The sequence below is a fragment of the Patagioenas fasciata genome, chromosome 23 (assembly GCF_037038585.1).
Source record: "Patagioenas fasciata isolate bPatFas1 chromosome 23, bPatFas1.hap1, whole genome shotgun sequence".
Taxonomy (NCBI): domain Eukaryota; kingdom Metazoa; phylum Chordata; class Aves; order Columbiformes; family Columbidae; genus Patagioenas; species Patagioenas fasciata.
Genome location: NC_092542.1, coordinates 477993 through 498366, shown reverse-complemented (window position 1 = coordinate 498366; position 20374 = coordinate 477993). Strand labels below are relative to the sequence as shown.

The window sequence follows — 20374 nt, the reverse complement described above, 5'->3', positions numbered from 1 at the left end:
AAATTGCTTTGGTGTGTGCAAAACTCAGCACAGAATATAAAACGCTTTAGAAATATTCTGCAGAATCAGATCTGTAACTTCTTAAGTTGAAAAAAAAAGACTCGAACCTGCCTATCAATACAGCAACGCTTCGCAATAGCAGAGACGTCCTGCAGGCACAGCGCTCGGGTACAACACATCTGGCTCTCCCTGGTTTGTGCCACACGGCACCACCAGCACCCACAGCAAGGCCCGGGGACCCTGATGGGCGCGGGGAGGGGAGCGGAGGGGAGCGGAGGGGCCGGGGCCCATCACGGCCCCGTTAGAGACACAGACACAGACACGCCGGGGCGCAGAGCGCGGCCCCGGTGCCACCGTGGGCTCACTGGTAGAGAACCTTGACGCAGAAGGTTTCCTCGTTCTTGTCCTCGTGGTCGTTGATGTGGATGAGGATCTCCTCCTCGCCCGCCGCCCGGCTGGGCGCGAAGCGCAGCCCGATGGTGTACACCTCCCCGCCGGCCACCTGCAACAGCGCCAGCGCCCTGGCAACAGCGCCAGCACCCTGGCAACAGCGCCAGCGCCAGGGCACGGGCCCGAGCACCAGGGCAGGGGAGCGGCGGGGGCGGCAGCGCGGGGACGTACCTGGAAGGAATCCTCCTTGAACTGCAGCAGGTCGGGGCGGTTGGTGGCCAGGAAGTAGAGCCGCGGCGAGGGGTAGGGGTTGGTGTAGGTGATGCGCTTGTTGCAGCCCCTCCCGCCACCGGCGGGCAGCGAGATCTCGAACGCCTGCGGGGGGAGCACGGCCGTGGGGGGCAAAGAACAGCGGGTCTCCCCCAGACTGGCCAGAGAGAGCAGCCTCCTGCACGGTGCATCCATCTGGGGGCAGGCCGCCACGTCCCTCCCGCCACAGCCCTCGTTTGATCTCTGCCCACAGGTACAAAGAAACCACCTCCAAGCGAGAGCATGCTCGCAGAAGCGAGGACGGCTGCCCAAAGCGCTGGGGAGGGGACCGGCCGGCTCATCCCGCAGCTTGTTAATGGGATTCCGCGGGCGGAGCCGCGGTGCGCGCTCCGGTGCCGCCGTGCGGGCAGCCTGGCTTTGGGGACACGGAAGCAGCGGTTTAAGCACCAATCTGAACCTTCCCCGGTACAGAGTGTTCAGGGAAACGTCTTTAAAAGGAACACATTAGCCAGGAAATGCAGTTTCTATCTTCGAGGCAAGGCTTCTGCCGGCACAGCGCTAACGGAGAGCAGCGCGCTGCAGCCTTCATTTCCCAACCAGGGGCGTGTGAGAGCTGACGCCCCTCGGCATGGGACTGCCCTCAGAACACCCGAGAGACATTTACCACAGTCTTCAGAGAGATTATTCAGGCACCAGAGGACCAAATCTGTTCTCGAGCCACAAGCGTCAAAAACCGCAAAGCAGCAGGAGGCAGCCCCGGGTCACCGGGCAGACCGCGAGCGCCGGCCCCGCACCGTCACCACGAGAGCCGCCGTACCTTGGAGATGAGCGGCTGCCGGCAGGCCAGGCACAGCAGCCAGGAGGACAGCAGCTGGTGGGACTCCACGTCCACCAGGTTGAGGTAGATGAAGCGGCTGCCCGCGCGCCGCGGCCGCACGCCGATGCGCAGCTCCTGGGCGCCGCTGGCGGGGAGGACAAAGGCGCCGTCCGGATCCACCTGCGGAAACCAGCACCAGGAGCTGCAGCCAGCACCGCGGCCTATCGCGGCTCCACAACAGCCAGCTCGGAGCGTAAACCGGACCCGACTGCTCCTAAAGCCCTGCACTACCAAACCCCAGACCCAACTGCTCCTAAAGCCCTGCACTACCAAACCCCACCTACGCCGAGTTGTGCTGGGAGGGAGAAGCTGCTCGGGGAGAGGCAGCTCCCCCTGTCCCCTCCCGGGCTGCACCCAGGGACACTTCTTCCTTTGTTTACGGGACAGCGATGATGTTTTTGTGCCACTTATTATTCACTTTTGCAATTACAGCCGAATGAATTCTAAAGAAATTGTTAGTCTTCACATGGTCTCATTAACGCAGATAATTTGCCCTCCGGGGTTTCACGCCGATGATCCTGCACATGACAGCTCTAATCAAAAGATAATTATCGCCAGCGCTTTACGCAGCGCGCTGTTCGCCATCCCGAGGGGCCGCCCTGCCCGGGCCGGGGTCTCACCGCGGTTACCTGCAGCTCCTGGGGGTGGGAGGCGAAGGCGCGCACCCTGCGCGGGGCCGCGGTGCCGCGCAGCAGCAGGGACAGGCGGGACAGCTGCCCGGCCGTGCAGCCCACGTCCAGGCGCTGCAGCGAGTGCACGGAGAACTGCCAGATCTGCACCGGCGCCGCCAGCCAGGCGTCCCTGTGGCACACGCAGACCGACCGGGCTCACTGACCCGGACCCGGCTCAGTCCCACCCGCTCCCACAGCGCCACCGACGCAGAGACGGCGCGGCTGGCCCAGGAGGCATCAGCCCGCACACCAGAGATGCTCCGGCCAGGGATTATTTAGAGGAAGAGACAACGATGTAAAACCCAAAGCCACAAGTATTTTGCGCAGCCCTGCACCGGGCTCCGAGCACCCTCCCGGCCGGGCTCCGAGCACCCTCCCGGCCGGGCTCCGAGCACCCTCCCGGCCGGGCTCCGAGCACCCTCCCGGCCGGGCTCCGAGCCGCGAGCAAGGCAGGGGGGTGTGAGCTCCCTCCCACCCGCCACGCGTGGGGGTCACGGTGGCCACTTTTTGGGGTCCTGCTACTCACATATAAATAGCAACAAAGAACTTTTTGATCTGCGGGCTTGGTCCTCCGGCTACTTTCAAGAAGATGTCCTGCGGCTCCCCGGGGCCCTGCGTGCAGAAGGAGAGCGTGTTCCCGCAGTTAACCTCGAGATCAAACCGGCTAATGAGGGCTCCAGGGCTTCCTTCCATTAAAGGAAAAACCCGCCATCAACCCACTTACAAAAGCAGATGCTTTCAGCATCTAGTTAAACTATGTTATTAAGTTATTATACAGCTTGGCTGAGCTCTTCCAGTATTTTTAATTACAAAAGAGGATACAAACAACTATTGCATTCCAGGTCTGCATCTGTAATCAAATTTTGGCAAATTTTCCCCAAGTTTTCTAACAAGCCTTAATCCAATTACCATACTAACGTGTTTCTGCAATGGCAATTAGCAACTACCCTTCATCACCATCTGCACACATGTGCCCAAGCCTGTTTTTCCTTTCCGCATCCCCCGGCTGTGAAGCAGGCCCAGCAAACCCCAACCCGTGCTGGGCATCAGCAAACAGGGGCTGCGCAGGGAGGGATGCAGGCCGGCGGTTGGGCTTGGCCCAAAGAGTCCCCAGTCCAGCACAGCCACCCCAGCTCCATCTCATCTATCGACAGGCGGCTGCTTTTCCCCGGCATTTTAACCATCTTGTATTGGCTGGAGAGCACAAGCGACCGCAGGCTGCTGCGCAGCGAGATACGGCGCAACGTTCAGCTTCAACCACAAAAACAATGCGGCCACTTTTAATTGGGAATAAAGGGCAATTCTGGCTTCGTCGCTGCCAGGGTTTCACGGCCACAGACTGATAAACGGGGTGCAAGGCATGTGCTGACAAAACAACCCACAGCAGGAGGACGCAAAGGGCAGACGGATGCCGAAGCATCACCAGTACCATATTTTTGGTTTCGCAAATGATGTCAGGGTCGCTGCAGCGAACGAACATCTCGGGTTCCCCGCCCGGCATCCCCACCGGCGCGCCTGCGGAGGAGAGACCGCGGTGAACCACACTCAGCCTTTTCCCTCTTTGTGCTCGCGACCCCGCGCAGGGCAGCGCAGCCCGGAACGGCCCACGTCGGGCTGCCAGCAACCGCACGGGCGCGCTGCTGCGGGGAATCAAGGATAAAATTAACGCAGGCAAGCTGCCCAAGAGCAAGCGAGGAGCTCAAGGCTGTGAAAGGGCAAGGAAGCAGAGCTGAGCTCTCTGGGTGCCGCCAGCGCAGCCGCGACGGGCTCACCGGGGAGGGTGTGCCAGGGGGGCAGCCGGATGGTCTTCTTCAGGAAGGTGAGCTCCGGGTGGTAGAAGCGGAAGGTCTGGTCCACGACGTGGGGCTGCGGCTCCACGTTCACGTGCAGGAGCGCGATGGGCTTCCCCCCGCTCACCTGGAAGGAGACCTGGCCGGGAGAGGGCCGGGGCTTGGCAAGAGCGACCTCCTCCTCCCGCAGCCCCTCCAGCGCCACCCTCGCCGCCCCCTCACCTGGATGTGCTTTGTCCGCCCGGCCCCGCTCTTCCCCAGGGAGCAGGCGGCCACGTTGGCACCGGCATCCAGCCCCGCCGGCCCCTGTGGGTGTGAGAGCGGGCTATGGCACCGCCACGGCGGCGCAGGGCCCTATGCGGTGCCACCACACTGGCAAACGTGGCCGAGGGAAACCCTTCAATGAGAACAGCGTCCAACGGGGGCTGCACCGACCTGCACCGCGATGACGGCAGGGTCTGCGGAGAAGGTCTGGTATTTGAAGGGGATGCGGACGGTCTCGTTGGGGCGCAGGTACACCTGAGGCCTGAGGTCATCGCGGAGGTGGAACATCTCCTCCTCCACTGGCGTGACGCTCTGGGTCAGCTCCTTGAAGTGCCGCCACTCCCTCGGGTCCAGGATGACACTGGGAGAGCGAGAGCAGAGGTGCTGGTGAGGACCGGCCAGGAGCCGGTGCCACCCCGGCATCTCCCCACGCGAACAGGGACACCCCGCTGCAGCCCCACCTGAGCTCGGGGTGGTCGATCTCGATGGTGACGGTGTGCTGGACGCTGTAGGGGTTCTTCAGGGCGAACTCGAAGAACTCGGCCGTGCCCAGCACGGCGCGCACGGTGCGGGTGGCGGCGATGGCCTGGCTGAGCACCCGCGAGATGCTCTCGCCCTTGGTGTGCTCCCGGTAGGCGGCCACGAGCTGCAGGTCCCGGGCACGTTGCTCCTGCCAGCCCTGCCGGGGTGGGGATCAAGGGGACCGTGAGCCTGGAGCCACCACGGCACCCCCAGCCCGGTGTCCCACTCCTCACCAAGAGCTGGGGCGTCCTCCCGCCGCCGGCGTCCTCCTGCTGCCGCACCAGCGCCATGCGCCGCAGCTTGCGCCGGCGGGCGGCCGCGGCCTCGCTGGGGACGGCCGGGGGGACCGGCCTGGGCTCCAGCCGGCGGCTGCACAGCGCGGACGCCAGCTCACCGTCCACCTCAGCCAGCCTGCGCGCCCGCGACACCCGCCCGCCTGCGGGAGATCACCGTGGCACCGCCATGGACGCCGCCAGCACAGCCCCCGCGGTGCCACAGGGCTGCCAACGCGGACCCGCGCAGAGGGAGGGGGCGAGCCCGGGCCGGCAGGACTCACCGCCCGCGGCGCTCAGGGAGAACCGGCTGCCGGTGCCGTCCGGGACCGCGCAGGAGCGGGACGGGCGCGGGGACGGCGGCTGCTCCGGCGTGTCCTCGCACGGGTGCCCTGGCAGGAGCGGAGAGGGGCAGGTGAGCAGAAACCATTTCCACCATTATAAAATCTACTGTGAAAGTCATGCCCACTGCAGCTCTTTACGGACAATTCTAAAGAGCAGGAGCGGGATCTGTTTGCTGACGATGCTGCTCCCTCCAGAGCCCGTTGCTGTTACCACCGCACACCGGGACAGCGGCACCAAGGGCACGGCGCCATCCTGGGCGATTCACGCCCGGCCCCAGCCAGCGCCCGCTTCCATTTCGGTGCTCTGCATCCCCACCCCCGGCACTGCCGCACCGCCCCGCTCCTGCTGCCGATGCCGCTCCCACAAAGGCCGTGCCCAGAGCTGGACGAGGCTGTAAAGCCACCAGGATTTACCCAGCCTAGTAAATCCCAGCCCCGTCCTTACAGGGCACTGCGCTTTTCAATATTGTCTTTAACAACAGCATTTTGGAATTTAAAGAGAAGAGAGCAATAGGAAAAATAAACCCCAGTGCAGGAGCGGCTGCCGCCCTGGGCAGCGCCTCTGCCTCCCCCGCCCGCCTGTGGGTGCAAGTTAAACCCCTCCCCAGGATGCAGAGCTCAGATTGTCCTTCCCAGGAGCTTATCATCGTCCCTCCGCAGGCAAAGCACGGAAACGATGAGTTACGGTATCTTATAATGGAGCTAATCTTTCTGCTCAAGATAAGATTTTGAACCTGGAGTCACTGAACGTTTATAAGACGGTGAATTAAATATATAAAACCAAAGCACCCAGCAGGTTCTGGGAAGAAAACATTCTTACAAGTGTGGTTTTCTCTGGGGTACGGCCCCGTGCCTGCTGCACGAGCTCCACGCCGTTCGCTCGCACCCAACCCACGCGCCCCCGGCCTCCCCGGCGCCAAAGCTCCGGCTGGCGCGGGCAGCGGCTCTTACCGACGTTGGCCAGGCAGAGGTGCAGGCGGCCCCGGGTGGCCACGCGGACGCCGAGGGGCCGCAGGGCGCCGTGCCGCAGCGCCTCCCGGCCCAGCTCCGGCACCTCCGGCTCGTACTCGGTCGTGGCCACCTCCAGCTCATGGTGGGTCCTGACGGCCGCCCGGCCCTGGCGCAGCAGGGGCTGCGGACAAGGTGAGGACAGAAATGTGTCACAGGGGAGCCGGTCTGGGGTGAAGGGGCAGGTAAGGGCGTCTCTGCATGTCTGAGGTGCGGGGGTTTGGCCCTAGAATACTGCAGCAGTTCAGGGAAGTGAAGTTAATGTTTTGCCATTGCTTTGAGAAGATGACAAATCCCACAGTGAGGGGCTCCTCAGGTTGACATCGGTCTCAGTTACACAGGGGGAGCTGGAGCAACTTGATTACTAAAGACACGAGATAACGCAATGGCATCTCAATGCGGGGGCAAAGGGAAGGCACCCGCACGCCGAGCGGGGCTCTGAGCCTGGCGGGAAGGAGCCGCGGCTCCACCGATACCTCCAGCCTGAGGGCAGCGGAGCCCACGAGGAGCAGGGAGTCTCCGTCCCAGACGTCGATCTGCAGGCTGTGCTGGGCCAGGTACCGCAGGAACCAGCGCTGCTCCCCGGCGCGCAGGAACGCGGGCTCCACCAGGTACCTGAGCTGCCAGCCCGGCGGCCCTGCCGAACGGGGCAGCGTCACGGGCACGGAGCCCCCGCGGCACCGGCACTCCGGAGAACCCTGCCCGCTGGCTCACCCTCCGCTTAATCAACCTGTCTGCCAATTAGTGAGGGGCGAGGTCCCCCCAGACCGGCACCTTCCCACTGAACCGCTCTGTACAGACCCCTCTCCATTAACTGCTCTACGTGGAGAAGGAGCCCTATCAGCCCAACGTGGTTGGTGTCTCTCGGGACCAGAGTTTAACAAGACAGAAAGAAACAAAGAAAAGCATTCAGCTCGCTCTGGGCTCTCTGCTCTCACCCGTTGCCATTATTGGGTTTTGGGTTTTTTTAAAAATACATTTAACTGCAGTGGGAGTCGCAACCTCAACGTCTGAACTGCATCACCAAGGACTGCTGCTGTTTTCCTTCTAACGTTGGACATTTTGAACGTTTTTCATGCACAAACTAGCGGGTTTGCTCTTCCAGCAGACACCGGCCCACTGAGGCGAGCCCAAATCCGACTGATGGGAAAGCTGCACGAGGAGCCGAAGGCAGAGCTCACCGGTGCTGAGGGTCCCGTCCTTGTTCACCCGGAGCAGGAGCTGGGCCGCGCTCCCGCCGTCCATGCCCAGCAGCTGCAGCCGCGGCGTGGTGACCGGGGGGAAGCGGTAGAACTGGAAGGTGAGGAAGATGGTCCTCGGCCACGGCCCCTCCTCGCTGTCCCGGGCGTCCCTTGAGCAAGAGAGAGCAAGAGAGAGCTTTGGGTGAGCTCATGCAGCGCTGCCTCCCCAGCCCGAGCTCCTCGTGTGTTTGGCACCCGCTGGGAAGCAGAAGAACATGAGACCAGCAGCATCACGAGTGTTTGGATTCTCTGAAGAGAGCAGGCATATGGTTTGCCTCGGCTTTCCAAAGAGCCTCAGAATTCCAGTTGCCTCCTGCCACCCTCGGGAACACCGCGAGCGGGGTCCGCCAGCCAAACCCGCCCCCCACTGCCAACCCCCTCTACACTACACGTTTATGGAGAAACCCAGCATTAATGAGCTTTTACATCGCCTTGGGCTAATGGACACAACCAAATTGGAATATGATTTAAGAGCGCCCAGAAAGGGCAAGAGCAGCACCACAGAACCCCCCGGGGCATCACCTCCACGGCAGGTGCTGGGGGATGCGGTACCTTTGCAAGGACCTCTGCTCAAGCACGAGGGTTTAGGGGGATTTTGGGAGGACTCTCCCCACCCTCGGATCCACTGCAGAAGGTACCACGGGGATCGGCCACCCCACCTGCCGAAGGCCAGGAACTGCAGGGTCACTTCGTTGCCTTGCAGAGGGTCGGCTTCCTCCAGCTGCAGGCTGAAGCTCCCCGGCTCTGCCGGCTCACAGACCTCCACCGGCTCCCCGTTGCGGTCCAGGATGTCCGGGAAGCCGGCGGCGTGCAGGCGCGCCAGGGACGCGCGGGACAGCGCCGTCTGGGAGCTGGCGAGAAACCGGGCTCAGGGGTGCGGAGGTGGCCACGGGGGACCCCGGGGGGCCGGTGACAGGGACAGGAGCCCGGGACGGGCGGGAGCGTCACCTGCCTGCCTGCAGCCCCACGGCGGCCATGGGCACCTGCAGAGGGGTGAAGGGCAGCGCCCGCAGCTGGTCACCGGCACAGGGCTTGGCGTCCGGCGAGCCCAGGTCGGCTTCCAGGTGAGTGATGGCCCCATCCTGCCAAGAGCTGCGGCCACGTGGCACCGGGGACCGGCCCCTGCCCCGCGGTGGGGACGGGAGCTGGGACGCCGGGAGCTGGAAGGAGAACAGGGAGTGTGAGCAGCCCCCTGCAGAACCCAGGCACACCCCCTGCTGAATCACCCCGCCCGCTGAATGGGCTCAGACACCGCTGCCCCGCTTCCCGTGCCGGAGCACGCTCAAGGGCTCGCCCCTCTGCTCCGTGTTCAGCCGCTGCACCTGCCCTGGCAAGGGGAGGGATGTGAGAACGCAGCAGGAAGATCAAGCTGCTTAACATGGTCTTAGGAAGCATTTTGTTTCATCAAAAACGTTTGCATGCATTGATCCCTGCATCAAGATATTAAAAAGCATAAAGAGGGGTTTTTAGTATCCGTAGCTCCCCTTAAGCCCCGGCAGCGGGATGTCCCCCCGTATGCCGCTGCTCATCACCGTGTGCGCTGACACGCGGCACTTACCCCTGGTCCCTGCGGTGATGCCGCCACAGGCGGTGGGGCTGGCGGACCTGTGGAGAGGGACAGGAGATACTCAGCGCAGCCACCACCCCCGACATCGCACCCACGGCTGCGCCCTCCCCCAGCAAGCCCCCGCCTGCCCCTCTAAACTCCGGGGTGACGCCGCTCAGCGGGGCGGTCACTGCCTCCCAACCACGCGTTTCGGTTATTTTTCCAATACGCCTCTTGCCCGGGGCAGGGGATGCGGCGCATGTCCCGCACCATCCGCTGCCACCTCTGCCGCACACGGCAGCGGCTCCGTCACCAGCCGAGCCGCGGCTCCCCGGGCCACGTGGTGCTGCCCACGTGGGATGTTTAATGAGACGTGGAAGTTTAGAACACTTAAGGTTTCTCCATTATTTCTTGTCACTCCCTTCATCTGTTCACGCATTTGTGCCCCAGAACAGTCGGAGCTTTGCTGTGTTTCTGTTTGGCTGCTCATGTCCCGCTGGCACAGCTGAGCCCCCCGAGCAGCGGCTCCCCCGGAGCAGAGCAGGGCACAGATGTTCTATCTCTGCACCCACGGGATGCCAACACCTCATTCTGCTTTCACCACCACGGATATTCCAGCTATTTCACGCTGACTGCCGCACAAAGGGAAGTGCCCTGCGTCCCTCTCTTCTCAAACCCCGTTCTCTCAGCTGGGGTGGCTTTGGCCGGTGTCAAAGAGACGACGCGCAGACCCATCGGCAGCACCGGCAGCCGAGCCAACAGAAGATGCGCTCAGCCTCCCCCGGCCAAAAGGACCAGATGGTGTCACATTTTCCAACAGAGCACTACACCAAGTTAACAGAACGCTGCGCTCGGCAGCTCAGGCGCAGGCTGGCTCTCCCACGCGGCTGCTCACCTCGCGGCACAGCGCCGGGACCAGCGCCGAGCCGCCCCGGCTGCCCCCGCTGCCAGCAGCCCCCCGGATCCCCACACTCATCCCCGGTGTCCTGGACGGTGTCTGGGAAACCTCCTGGAGCCGCAGCCGGGAGGCAGAGCCGCTGAGCAGAGCCTGACCCAGAGCTCCCCAGCCCCATTGCACCTGTGGGGGTCTCTGCTCTGAAGCCCCTCGCACCAGCAGACCCGGCAGAACGGCCGGGGTGGGAGCCGGGACTCGCTGCGGCACAGCCGCGGTGCCACTGCCATCTCGTGGCAGTCACGGCAGCACCGGAGCAGCAGCAGTGCCCACGCTGCACCCACCCCCAGCGCCACCCTGACCCGCCAGCTGGAGCCGCTGCCTCACCGGAGACGGATAAGCTCATAAAGCACTGAAACACCGCAAGGTACCTGCAGCGTCGCACCGAGACCGCGCGGGACCCGAGAGCTGAATGCAGCTCGACAGAAAGTCGCTTCACTCCTGTATTTCACAAACCAGCTCACTGGAACTCAAAGTCGCGTTTTCCTCCTGAGCAGACACCAGTGCCACGCTACATTTTAAATGTCAGCGAACTGGAAAACACTCACTCAGCGATGGCGTGGGAGGCTTCTCCAACCTGTCCCTGTCTTTCCGTAGGATCTCGGCAGCAGTTACAAGATGTTCTTCCGAATCAGTGGAAACATGGAATTGGACAGTCCCAGCCTCCACGTGCTTCCCCTGAAATTGGAAACAAAATGCTTTCAGACAGTGTGCTACGCGCAGGCCCCTCCACCTCCGAGGGACGACTCCATTGCCCTGCAGCCAGATAAACCGCAGCGTGTGCCGGAGGCAGCCCGGCACGTCAGCAGAGCCTCTCTACCACCAGCCTGCCCCAGCAGCCCTTACCTGGCGGGAGCCGCGGCCGCCCGGGGGGGTCCGGTACACCAGGGCTTGGCAGGGGCCACGGCGGGGGCCGCCTCGCAGGGGCAGCTCCACCTGCGCCTCCCCAGCTCCGGGGACGGGGCTCCAGATGGCCCAGCGCACCGAGCGCATGTCAGCGGCCTCACCGCGAGCCTGGGGGGAAAAGGGGGAACAGGGTGAGCTCCAGCACCCACCGCGGGTCTGGGGGGAAAAGGGGGAACAGGGTGAGCTCCAGCACCCACCGCGGGTCTGGGGGGAAAAGGGGGAACAGGGTGAGCTCCAGCACCCACCGCGGGCCTGGGGGGAAAAGGGGGAACAGGGTGAGCTCCAGCACCCACCACGGGCCTGGGGGGAAAAGGGGGAACGGGGTGAGCTCCAGCACCCACCACGGGCCTGGGGGGAAAAGGGGGAACGGGGTGAGCTCCAGCACCCACCACGGGCCTGGGGGGAAAAGGGGGAACAGGGTGAGCTCCAGCACCCACCGCGGGCCTGGGGGGAAAAGGGGGAACAGGGTGAGCTCCAGCACCCACCGCGGGCCTGGGGGGAAAAGGGGGAACAGGGTGAGCTCCAGCACCCCCACCTCGGTAGAGCCGGGCTCTGATCTGCCACAGCGCCCCATGCCCGCGGCACAGACACCGCTCCCCTGCCACCCGCTCCGCAGACGCTCCCCTTCCCAGCGCCTTCCTTCTCTTCTGCACCCGCTTCCCCCAGCAGCCCCACCTTTCCGCGCCCATCCCTCCGCAGGCTCCGAGGAGCTCCAGGGGCGCTCCCTCCAGGTAACTGCACCTGGTCCCCCCACCAGTCACCCCAGGGACGACACCTCTGTGCTATGGATCCGCATCACATAGCGCTGATGTTACATAAACACACGATATAGCGCCCCTCAAAACGCAGGCTTTCCATCCCCTGTGCATGTTCAGCACACACGGGCTGAGGCAGGGACACCAGCACCCAGGGCGCTGAGCCCACGCTCACACAGCTGCATTAAGGGATATACGTTATAAACAATACATATGTTTGACCCCCAAAAGGCAGCATAAAGGCTCCAACTTACCCACAGCGTCCCCTTCACCCGGGCAGAGCTGCAGAGCAAACCCAGACCCGCCAGCACCCACAATCACCTGCACAGGCTGCTAATTAGGGCAAGGAGGGCATAGCAAGCGGCTTTGGGATTATCGGCTCTGCCGCCCCAGCTCTTCGGCACCGCCAACACATCCACCTGCGCCAGGAGCCCCGAACCCGCGGCCCCGGGGTTTCAGCTGTTCACGGGGTTAAACCCAACACCGAACTTGCGACAGCAAAGCTCAGCTTCTCCTGCCCCTCCATACAAACCCCTCTGGCCTGCCCCACTTCACAAACATCTGCTTTGCCCCCAGTTTTGCTCCGGACAGCTCTAGGGAGAGAGACACGCGCTGCATTTGCAATGAGCAGCTCAGACGATGATTCGGGCCCCTAACGAACCCCCAGCCATCGGTCTGGGGTAATGGAGGGGAGGACTGAACACTCCTAAGCTGGGTTTAACCTGCAGAAAGGTTAAACTCAGTTCCATGTCAATGACCGGTAAGTAGGCGCTAACGAGCGTGGTCTCCCCCGTCAATAGAGACTTGTCCTGGCTTTAAGGTCTGGACAACAGGCCCAAGCTCCACAAAAACCTCAGCATTCAGGAGAAAATTAAAGAGCCTGAGAGATTAACTTTCCAGCCTAAACGCTAAATTCTAAAGAAAAGCCTTTTATAAAACAAAAAAAAAGAGCTGAAATTTTCCAAATTAGCCTGCCAGAGCACTGCGGGACCGCTGCAGGCTACGCTTCTGTGTACACAGCCCAGAAATACAAGCACATGGAATTAAATGACTCAATAAGCCCCTTGGCAGGGTATTTTGTGCAGCGCTGCAGAAAGCACCTGGACACCTCACCGGCCCCTCCTGTGGCACCGCGGCCCGGAACGGGGAGACGCTGAGTCTGGGGGGCGGGCGGGGGTCCCTACGGGGGAGCCGCCGTGTCTGGGGGGCGGGCGGGGGTCCCTACGGGGGAGCCGCCGAGTCTGGGGGGCGGGCGGGGGTCCCTACGGGGGAGCCGCCAAGTCTGGGGGGCGGGCGGGGGTCCCTACGGGGGAGCCGCCAAGTCTGGGGGGCGGGCGGGGGTCCCTACGGGGGAGCCGCCGAGTCTGGGGGGCGGGCGGGGGTCCCTACGGGGGAGCCGCCGAGTCTGGGGGGCGGGCGGGGGTCCCTACGGGGGAGCCGCCGAGTCTGGGGGGCGGGCGGGGGTCCCTACGGGGGAGCCGCCGAGTCTGGGGGGCGGGCGGGGGTCCCTACGGGGGAGCCGCCGAGTCTGGGGGGCGGGCGGGGGTCCCTACGGGGGAGCTGGGGTCCCACGCCCGGCCGTACCGTCGCAGCGGCTCTCCCGGCGGCACAGCACACGTACTCCAGCTGGAAGCAGACCCCGAACGCCGGGTGAGGGACCATTTCGTCCAGGTGGATGCGGCTCCTCAGGACCAGGGCTTGACCCGCAGCCCTGCATGGGGATGGAGACGCGGCTGTGGGCAGCGCCGAGCGGGACGGACGCGGCACCGGCGGGTCCCCCTTACCTGGCCGTGGAGCCGGGCACCCCCGGGCAGCTGCCCCGCGCCGCCTCCGGCACCAGCACGGCCACCTGCGGCGCCTGGACGAAGCACAGGCCGTTGTGGACGCCAACGTGCAGCCGCCGCTCCCGAACCGCCAGCCCTTCGCCGTCCGGCGCCGCGTTGGCCTGCAACGGGCAGACAATGGACCTGGCGGCGGCCTCTGAGCGCTGCCGGTCCTGGAGAGCCCAACGGCCGTGGGCACCGCGGCACCTCACCCCTGCACCTCCCACAGCAGAGCACACCCAGACTCTGCTTTAGTGTCCAGATGGTCAAAACAGACCCGACGCAGAGCACCCGCGTGCTGGCCCAGCAGGAGGCTTGCATGGCAAAAAGTCAGATTCCAAGTGAAACAAATACACAAGTGCCACCTATCTGAGCTTTCCCTCTCCACCCATAACCGAAGCGCTGGCATCGGTGCGGGTGCCTGCGCTGTCCCTGCCGTGACCGCCGCGGCGGTACCTGCAGCAGGCGGTCGCTGTTCAGCAGCTCCAGCAGCTCCTCCTCAAACTCCTCCAGGGACGGGTGCAGCCGCACCGACAGCCGCTCCAGGTAGCGCGGGACCGGGCTCAGCAGCCGGGGGCTCTGCAGGCGGTCACCTGGGGGACGAGCAGCACTGCGGACTCCGCTCTGGAGACTCACTTGGCTTCCCATGGGCAGTTACACCCCAGAAACGGCCAGCGGTAGAGCGGCCAGCGGCAGGGCTCTCCAGACAGCAGGCTGACCCGTAACTCAGCCCCAGAACAGAGGGTACTTTTTACCCTCTCAGTCCTCAGATCACATAATTCTAGCTCGAACAGCAAGGCTGCTGCCCACAGGGAAAGATTAACGAGGGCTGGGAGTGCAAGAGCTCACCCCCTGAACCTGCCAGACCCCCAGCAATCCTGAGCCCACCCACCACGGGGGACTCTGAACCAGCTGCACAGGCTCCCAGGTCTCTGCTGAACAGCTGTAATTAACTGCACCATCATTTATCCCCTAGCAGCTTCCCGGAGCAAAGCAGTTAAAGGAAGAACAGAGCAGAGCCGCTCTGACGTCTGTCGGATGAGCAATGGGCACAAGGGCTGCACCAGCCCTCCTGCCAAGGGGCAGCGCTGCAGAGAACCCGGGGTGCCCGAAAACTGTGCAGCCCTGCCCGCAGCCCCCGGACCCGCTGCCGTGGGGAAGGAGCCCCTACCTGTGTCCCCGGGAGCTGGCAGCAAGCCAGGAACGTTCTGCAGCCCGGACACCAGAAGGTTTTCGGGAAGGAGGTGGAATATCATCTCCAGGGGCTGGTGGGACCTCAGGGAGTACTGCAAGTGGCTCTTCTCCATCACCGTCAGGTATTTGTTCTCTAAAGAGAGAGCACCAAGATGTCCAGAACTGGGGCGGACAGCTCTGCAGCGCTGCTGTTGAAGAAATCGTTACTGCAAACACCGGCGTTGGGAGCAAATAAAACCTCGTTTTGCCTGGCCAGGATTCCCAGCTGGCAGCAAGGCACGGCCAGACAGCACCGCCGGGGCACGGGCCACGCATCGTGCCGACCGCACACACGATGCTCGGCTGGGTGAGAGGCCACGGGGAGGCACGAGACGCGATGTCTGCTGCCTCTTACTTTCCAGGGGGTCCTGGAAGCGCGGGTGCAGCAAGGCGCGCGGCGTCCCGTGGTACAGCTTCAGCCTGAAAGCAAGGAGCACACGCGGCGGTCAGGGAATCCACCCCGAGGCGCCTCTCCATCCTCCACAGGCTCTGCCCAGGAGCAAGAAACCACTGCGGTAAAACCCCTCTCCTTCTGGGCCAGGCCAGGAGCCGCTCGAGCCCATCGCCGCTCCCCAGCAGCACGGAACTCCAGGTTTCCACGCCCTGGCTTTGTTTCCGCAGCCCCAGGACCACGCTTTGCACTCTGTGCACGTTGCCACCCCAACTCCCAGCGCGCCCCATCACCCAGCAGCGGGGGGACCTACGTTCTGTCCTCGACGGCCAGGTCCGTGGGCTCCGGCCCGCTGCCGAAGAGCGGGATGAGCCCAAAGCCGCAGGAGAGATGCCGAGAGGCCCCGTCCTCTTTCCCCGCGACCACCACCACTTCCACGACCGCAGTGATGCCGGGGTGGTTCAGGGAGGTGTGGAAGTAAACAGCCTGGGATGGGAACAGAGAGAACACGGGCGTTTCAGAGCTGGCGGCAGCTCCAGACAGAGCAAAACCTGCTGCATGTTCAGCCAGATCACCCATCCAACCTTCCCAACCGCAGCTGGTGGCCAATGACCTCCAGCTCCACTCGGAAACCTCAACCTCCTTCAGCCTCAAACATCAACTTCTTACATTTATTTTGTGTTGGCAACACGGGTTCGCCAAAGTAACTCAGAGGCTGCAGGGCCTGTGAGAGGGGCCTAGGGCACGGTGTGAGCCCCCGGGAGAGCCCGAGGAGCGGGAACCCTCCTGCCGCGGGAGGGGCTGCGACACAGGTCACCTCCCCGGGACAGGATTTAGAGCTGGGTTAATCCTTCTATTAAAAACTCATTAGCGCAGTGTCCCAGGGAAAACGTTTACTGTAATCACAGGCTGTCAGGAAGGGATAACAGAGCGAGACATTACTGCAACAGCCCAGGGAAATAAATCATTATTCTATTATCTTTTATTGCAAAACATTGAAATAATGACCGCTGGCTGCAGATCGATGCCTTGCCTTGCAAAGACACAGAGAGCCCTTGCAGCAGGTCCTCCGCAAAGCAAAAAGCCCATAGTTCCCCAGGCTGTGGAGTTTTTACCAATGCCTCTCAAAAATAGCAGGGGCAGCCAGTAATTAAAACACTTGGGGAAGAGATGCACATCGGCACCCTTCAGACAACGCTGCCAATCTGAACAAACGAAGGAGTGCGGCGCTAATCTGTGCTGCACTCAACTGCAGCACCGGAGGAGGTGGAACAAAGTTATGAATTAGAAAACGTGACACCTCGGTTGTCGCCCGCAGCACGCGGCGGCGGGACGTCCCCAGGAAGGGACACCGCGGTTTGCGGCACCGACGGCAGCGGCTCCAGCACGGTTTGGCTCCCAGGTCAGAGCAGCGCTGTGCCAGCAGAGGCTGCTCCGTCCCTTCCCGTCCCCTCCGCTGCTGAGGCAACACCGCGCTCTGCCGCCGGCTGCGAGCACTGCAGCCACCCAACCGCCATCACCCGCCCCAACAACCGCCGCGGAGCCGGATAACAGGATCGGGCCCGGAGAGCTCCCAGGGGTGCCGGATGGGACAAGGGCTCATTGCTGCTGCCTGTGTGCAGGACAAACCACAGCGGGCAGGGCTGGGCGGACAGACAGACAACACGTCAGAGCTTGCGCGCACTCTGGACTCGCTGCTTTAAAAGGCTCCGCGCCCACCATTGCAAACCAGCACCAAAGGAGAGCGGCTCCAGGCCGAACTCCAGCAAAAACAGCTGTTTCCCTGCATGCATTAAGAACCTCCCTGCTTGGACTGAGCTCCTGCGGCTCCAGCAGCCTCCCCCGGCATCACCGCCCCTCACACCTCCTCCCCGGGCAGCGGGTGTTGTCCCAAACCCTGCGGCACCGACCCCGCCCGCGGGGCCCGGCTCCCACCTCGTTGAAAGCCGCCCTGGCCGGGCGCAGCGCGGTGGCGCGGGCAGCGCGCCGGCCGCTCCTCCACGTCCTCCCGAAGAAGTGCTGGTGGGTGGCATCGAAAAGGGACAGGCGCAGCTGGTACTCGGCTCCCTGCAAGGCACAACGGGCTCCACTCAGGGACACAGCAGCTCAGCAGCCCCAGAGCTGCAGAAAACACTTCGGGACGAGAGCACGAGCAGTGCCTGTTTTGTGATGCCCAGATCAGGAACGCAGCCGGGAACAGCTTTGTGCATTCGCAGAGAACCTTTCTGAAAGCCAGGGGTTGAACAAGCAAAGCAACAGTGGGGAAACTGAGTATTAAGCATATAACAGAGAGTTAGCAGACTTAAAGTGCTACACATGTATTTCAATTTTAAAATGCTTACCTAACTTAAAAAATACTGAAACACCAACTCCCATTTGCAGGTAAAAACACACAGGATTGAGACACAGGTTTGATTTGTGTTTCTGGGAGATCTCTGGTTAGTTGTCCCCAAACCAAATAACTGTTTTGAAAGCATCCACCTTTACAGGCTTTGGCACAGCCCGGTGGCACCGTGAAGGGCACTGGGCAGGCACCAAGGGCTCGCTCAGCAGCCGCACGGCCGAGCTCTCCTCCACCGTACCTGGGTGAGCGCGGCCCCTTCCAGGTGCTTCAGGACGCAGCGGAAGGGCGCGGAGCGCGGCAGGCGAGCCCGTCTGCGCTGGCCGTGGGGAGGAACGGCGAGGTTCTGCAGAAACACGCGCTCCCACTCGCCCATCCCGCTCCCTGAAGGTCACCTCTCCCTCCCGGCGCCGGCTAGGGCGAGCACTCGGCTGGAAAACAGGAGGAAACGCATGTTCCAGAACACGCTCAGAGCCGTGGTGTTGTGTACAGACAACCCGGCGGGACTCGGGGCGCCCGCACCCCACAGCGAGGGCCAGCGCTGCCCCGGGAGCGGGAGCTCAGCACTGCACCCGCGGGCACGCCCGGGGACACCGCGGCTCTCCCGGGGTACGGCGGGACCCCAGCGTGCTGAGCCCAGCCCCACCACCGCGGACACCCGTGTGTGCACGGACACCCGTGGCGCACCTACCGAGTCCGTGCACACATGTGCACGTAGCCAGAGCGCACGTGCGCACACACGTACATCGGCCACACCCGTGCGCACGTGCACACGCACCCGTGGGAGCCAGGACCGGCCGTGCTGCGCGAGGCCAGGCCCGCCTGCGCGCCCACCCGCGCCACCCCACGGTGCTGCGGGCAGGGCAGGACCGGAGCGCCGGGCCCTATCGATACCCACCGGGGATGCATGTCCGCCGCAGGGTAAAGCCCCTGGCGGGCGCGGCAGACAGCTCGGGGCCCGCGCAGCACGGTAGGACCCGCACAGCTCGCACAGCTCGCCCAGCCCACCGCACCGACCCCCACGCACGCACCGTGCCCGGACGACATCTTCTCGGGCCCGACCAACTCCGCGCCAGGCGGGGGGGGGAGACGGATGCGGCGGCGCCGCTCACCACCCCGCCGCCCACGCTCAACACCGTCACACTGGCGGAGAGCGGTGAAAAAGACAGAGAAAAGATCCCAGAGTGGTGCGGAACGCGGCGGTGGAAGCGGTGGCGGCGGCGGCGGAGGCCGTTCCCCCCCGCGCGGGTGGTCGCTCCCGGCTCAGCATCGGGTTACTAGGGCGATGGTGCCGCACCGCGGGGGGCGGGGCTTCGCCGCTGGGCCCGACCGGCGCCGCAGCCAATGAGAATGGCGCGGGGCGCCTGATATTTGCATACGTAGGGAGTGGCGGGCGGCGCGGCCAATCGGTGGCGGGCCGGGAGGGGCGGGGCCTGCCCCCCACGAGGGCGCCGCGGCGGAGCGGCGGGGAGCGGCGGAGGCCGGGCAGGTGCGGGACCGCGGGGACGGGGCAGCGGGGACACCGGGGGAAGGCGGCGGCGGCGTGGGGTGATGGGGGTGATCGGGGCGGCGATGGGGATGATGGATCCGCGCACGGCCGCAGGCAGGGTGCGGTAAGGCCGTGTCACCGCACACCGGTCCGCGGCGCCGGGCTGGCGCTCCGGCGACATCTGGCTCGTCGCCCGGGAGCGGTGGGAGCGATGCGGGGAGCGATGCGGGGAACACGGTGCCCTTTCCCGCGGGGGCTGCGCCCCGGGCTCCCTCCCAGCGCTGCCGGGGGACGGCGGGCGCAGGCGCGGTCCCGCGGGAACGGAGGATGCTCGGGACGCGGGGGGCACGGCGGAGCCCCGGTCCCGGCCCCTTTCCTCGGGCAAGACCCCCCGCGCTGAGCGGGGAAGATGGGCTTTGTCCCGCTTTTTTCCCCCAGCGGGTCAGGGTAACCCTGGCTCGGTGCTCGGGCTGCTGGTGGCCGTGGCCGGTTGCCATCGCACTGGGGACAGGCCGGTGCTTAAATCCCGACAACGTGACCTGCAGACCCGCAGGAGAACGGACATGTTATTTTTTTCCCAAAACATCTTTCCCAGTTTTTGTAGTCAGTACCGGATTGGAGACAAAACTGTCACATTCTCTACAGAACATGGTGGCTTCATGACCCAAAATGACACGCGGGGTGGTTGGAAGGGGTGAGCCCTCTCCCGGGAGCCTCCCTGTCCTGCAGCCCAGCCAGTGCCCTAGGGCTTCCCTTCGGCTCTGCCCAAAACTCCTGGGATTCTGTGGCTTCTTGAGGCTGTTTTCCTCACCACGGGGAGCCCCGTCGGTCCCGTTCCCCTCAGCTGGCAGTGGGGACCCCACGCTGTCCCGGTTAACATGGGCATCCTGGCACTGTTCATGCGGGTGCCTTGGGCTCTCGGCCCAGAGCCGATGCTCCGCACCCCTGGGAGGCGAGACCAGGTCAGCACCGGCTTTGCGTGGGTCGGGCAGTGAGCCAGCTGCCCAGAAAACGCAGGTTTCTTCCCAAAGTGTCGCTGGGATCCGCAGTGCAGCGTCGTGGTGAGTGCCAGAGCAGGCAGGCTGGGCAATACATATCCAGTGGATATCACATGTATACATACACTTTGCATATATGCAGTGATTTTCCAGCTGGTTAATAAGAAACGCCTTCCCTGCCTGTCACGAGCTGCCGGCGGAGCTGCCGCGGTGCGGAGAGCGGGCAGCCACGCGGGTCCCCTCGGTGCCGGCACGGTTCAGAACGGGCGCCGAGCTCCCCGGTCCCGTCAC

At 63.9% G+C, this 20374-nt stretch overlaps 1 protein-coding gene across 3 annotated transcripts; it reads right to left on the bottom strand.

Moving 5' to 3' along the window:
- Positions 1-258: 258 nt before the first annotated feature.
- Positions 259-18714, bottom strand: NPHP4 (nephrocystin 4). Of its 3 annotated transcripts, none has more exons than XM_071798371.1 (29): positions 18628-18714; positions 17838-18027; positions 17191-17322; positions 15569-15741; positions 15220-15284; positions 14803-14958; positions 14088-14224; positions 13593-13753; positions 13393-13519; positions 10994-11161; positions 10696-10825; positions 9208-9254; positions 8598-8809; positions 8309-8500; positions 7590-7759; positions 6885-7045; positions 6352-6532; positions 5341-5448; positions 5018-5220; positions 4724-4941; positions 4434-4623; positions 4221-4304; positions 3981-4137; positions 3638-3723; positions 2735-2820; positions 2167-2338; positions 1478-1657; positions 622-765; positions 259-521 (listed from the first exon to the last, which is right to left on the bottom strand). In XM_071798371.1, exons 2-29 carry the CDS (start codon positions 17970-17972, stop codon positions 291-293), a joined length of 4206 nt encoding a protein of 1401 aa, XP_071654472.1. In that variant the 5' UTR covers positions 17973-18027; positions 18628-18714; the 3' UTR covers positions 259-290. The 3 variants fall into 3 exon arrangements, with proteins under 3 accessions (XP_071654472.1, XP_071654470.1, XP_065711381.1); XM_071798369.1 differs by lacking the exon at positions 18628-18714 and adding an exon at positions 18495-18596; XM_065855309.2 differs by lacking the exon at positions 18628-18714 and having other exon boundaries at positions 362-502; positions 17838-17994.
- Positions 18715-20374: the final 1660 nt, after the last annotated feature.

Excerpts from the sequence above, each read along its gene's own strand:
- NPHP4 (XM_071798371.1), bottom strand. The coding sequence starts at position 17,972 with ATGGGCGAGTGGGAGCGCGTGTTTCTGCAGAACCTCGCCGTTCCTCCC. Across the intron at positions 2,339-2,734 it reads TTCTTTGTTGCTATTTATAT|GGACGCCTGGCTGGCGGCGC; the intron begins GTGAGTAGCAGG and ends CGTGTGCCACAG. Across the intron at positions 522-621 it reads TCAAGGAGGATTCCTTCCAG|GGCGCTGGCGCTGTTGCAGG; the intron begins GTACGTCCCCGC and ends CGCTGTTGCCAG.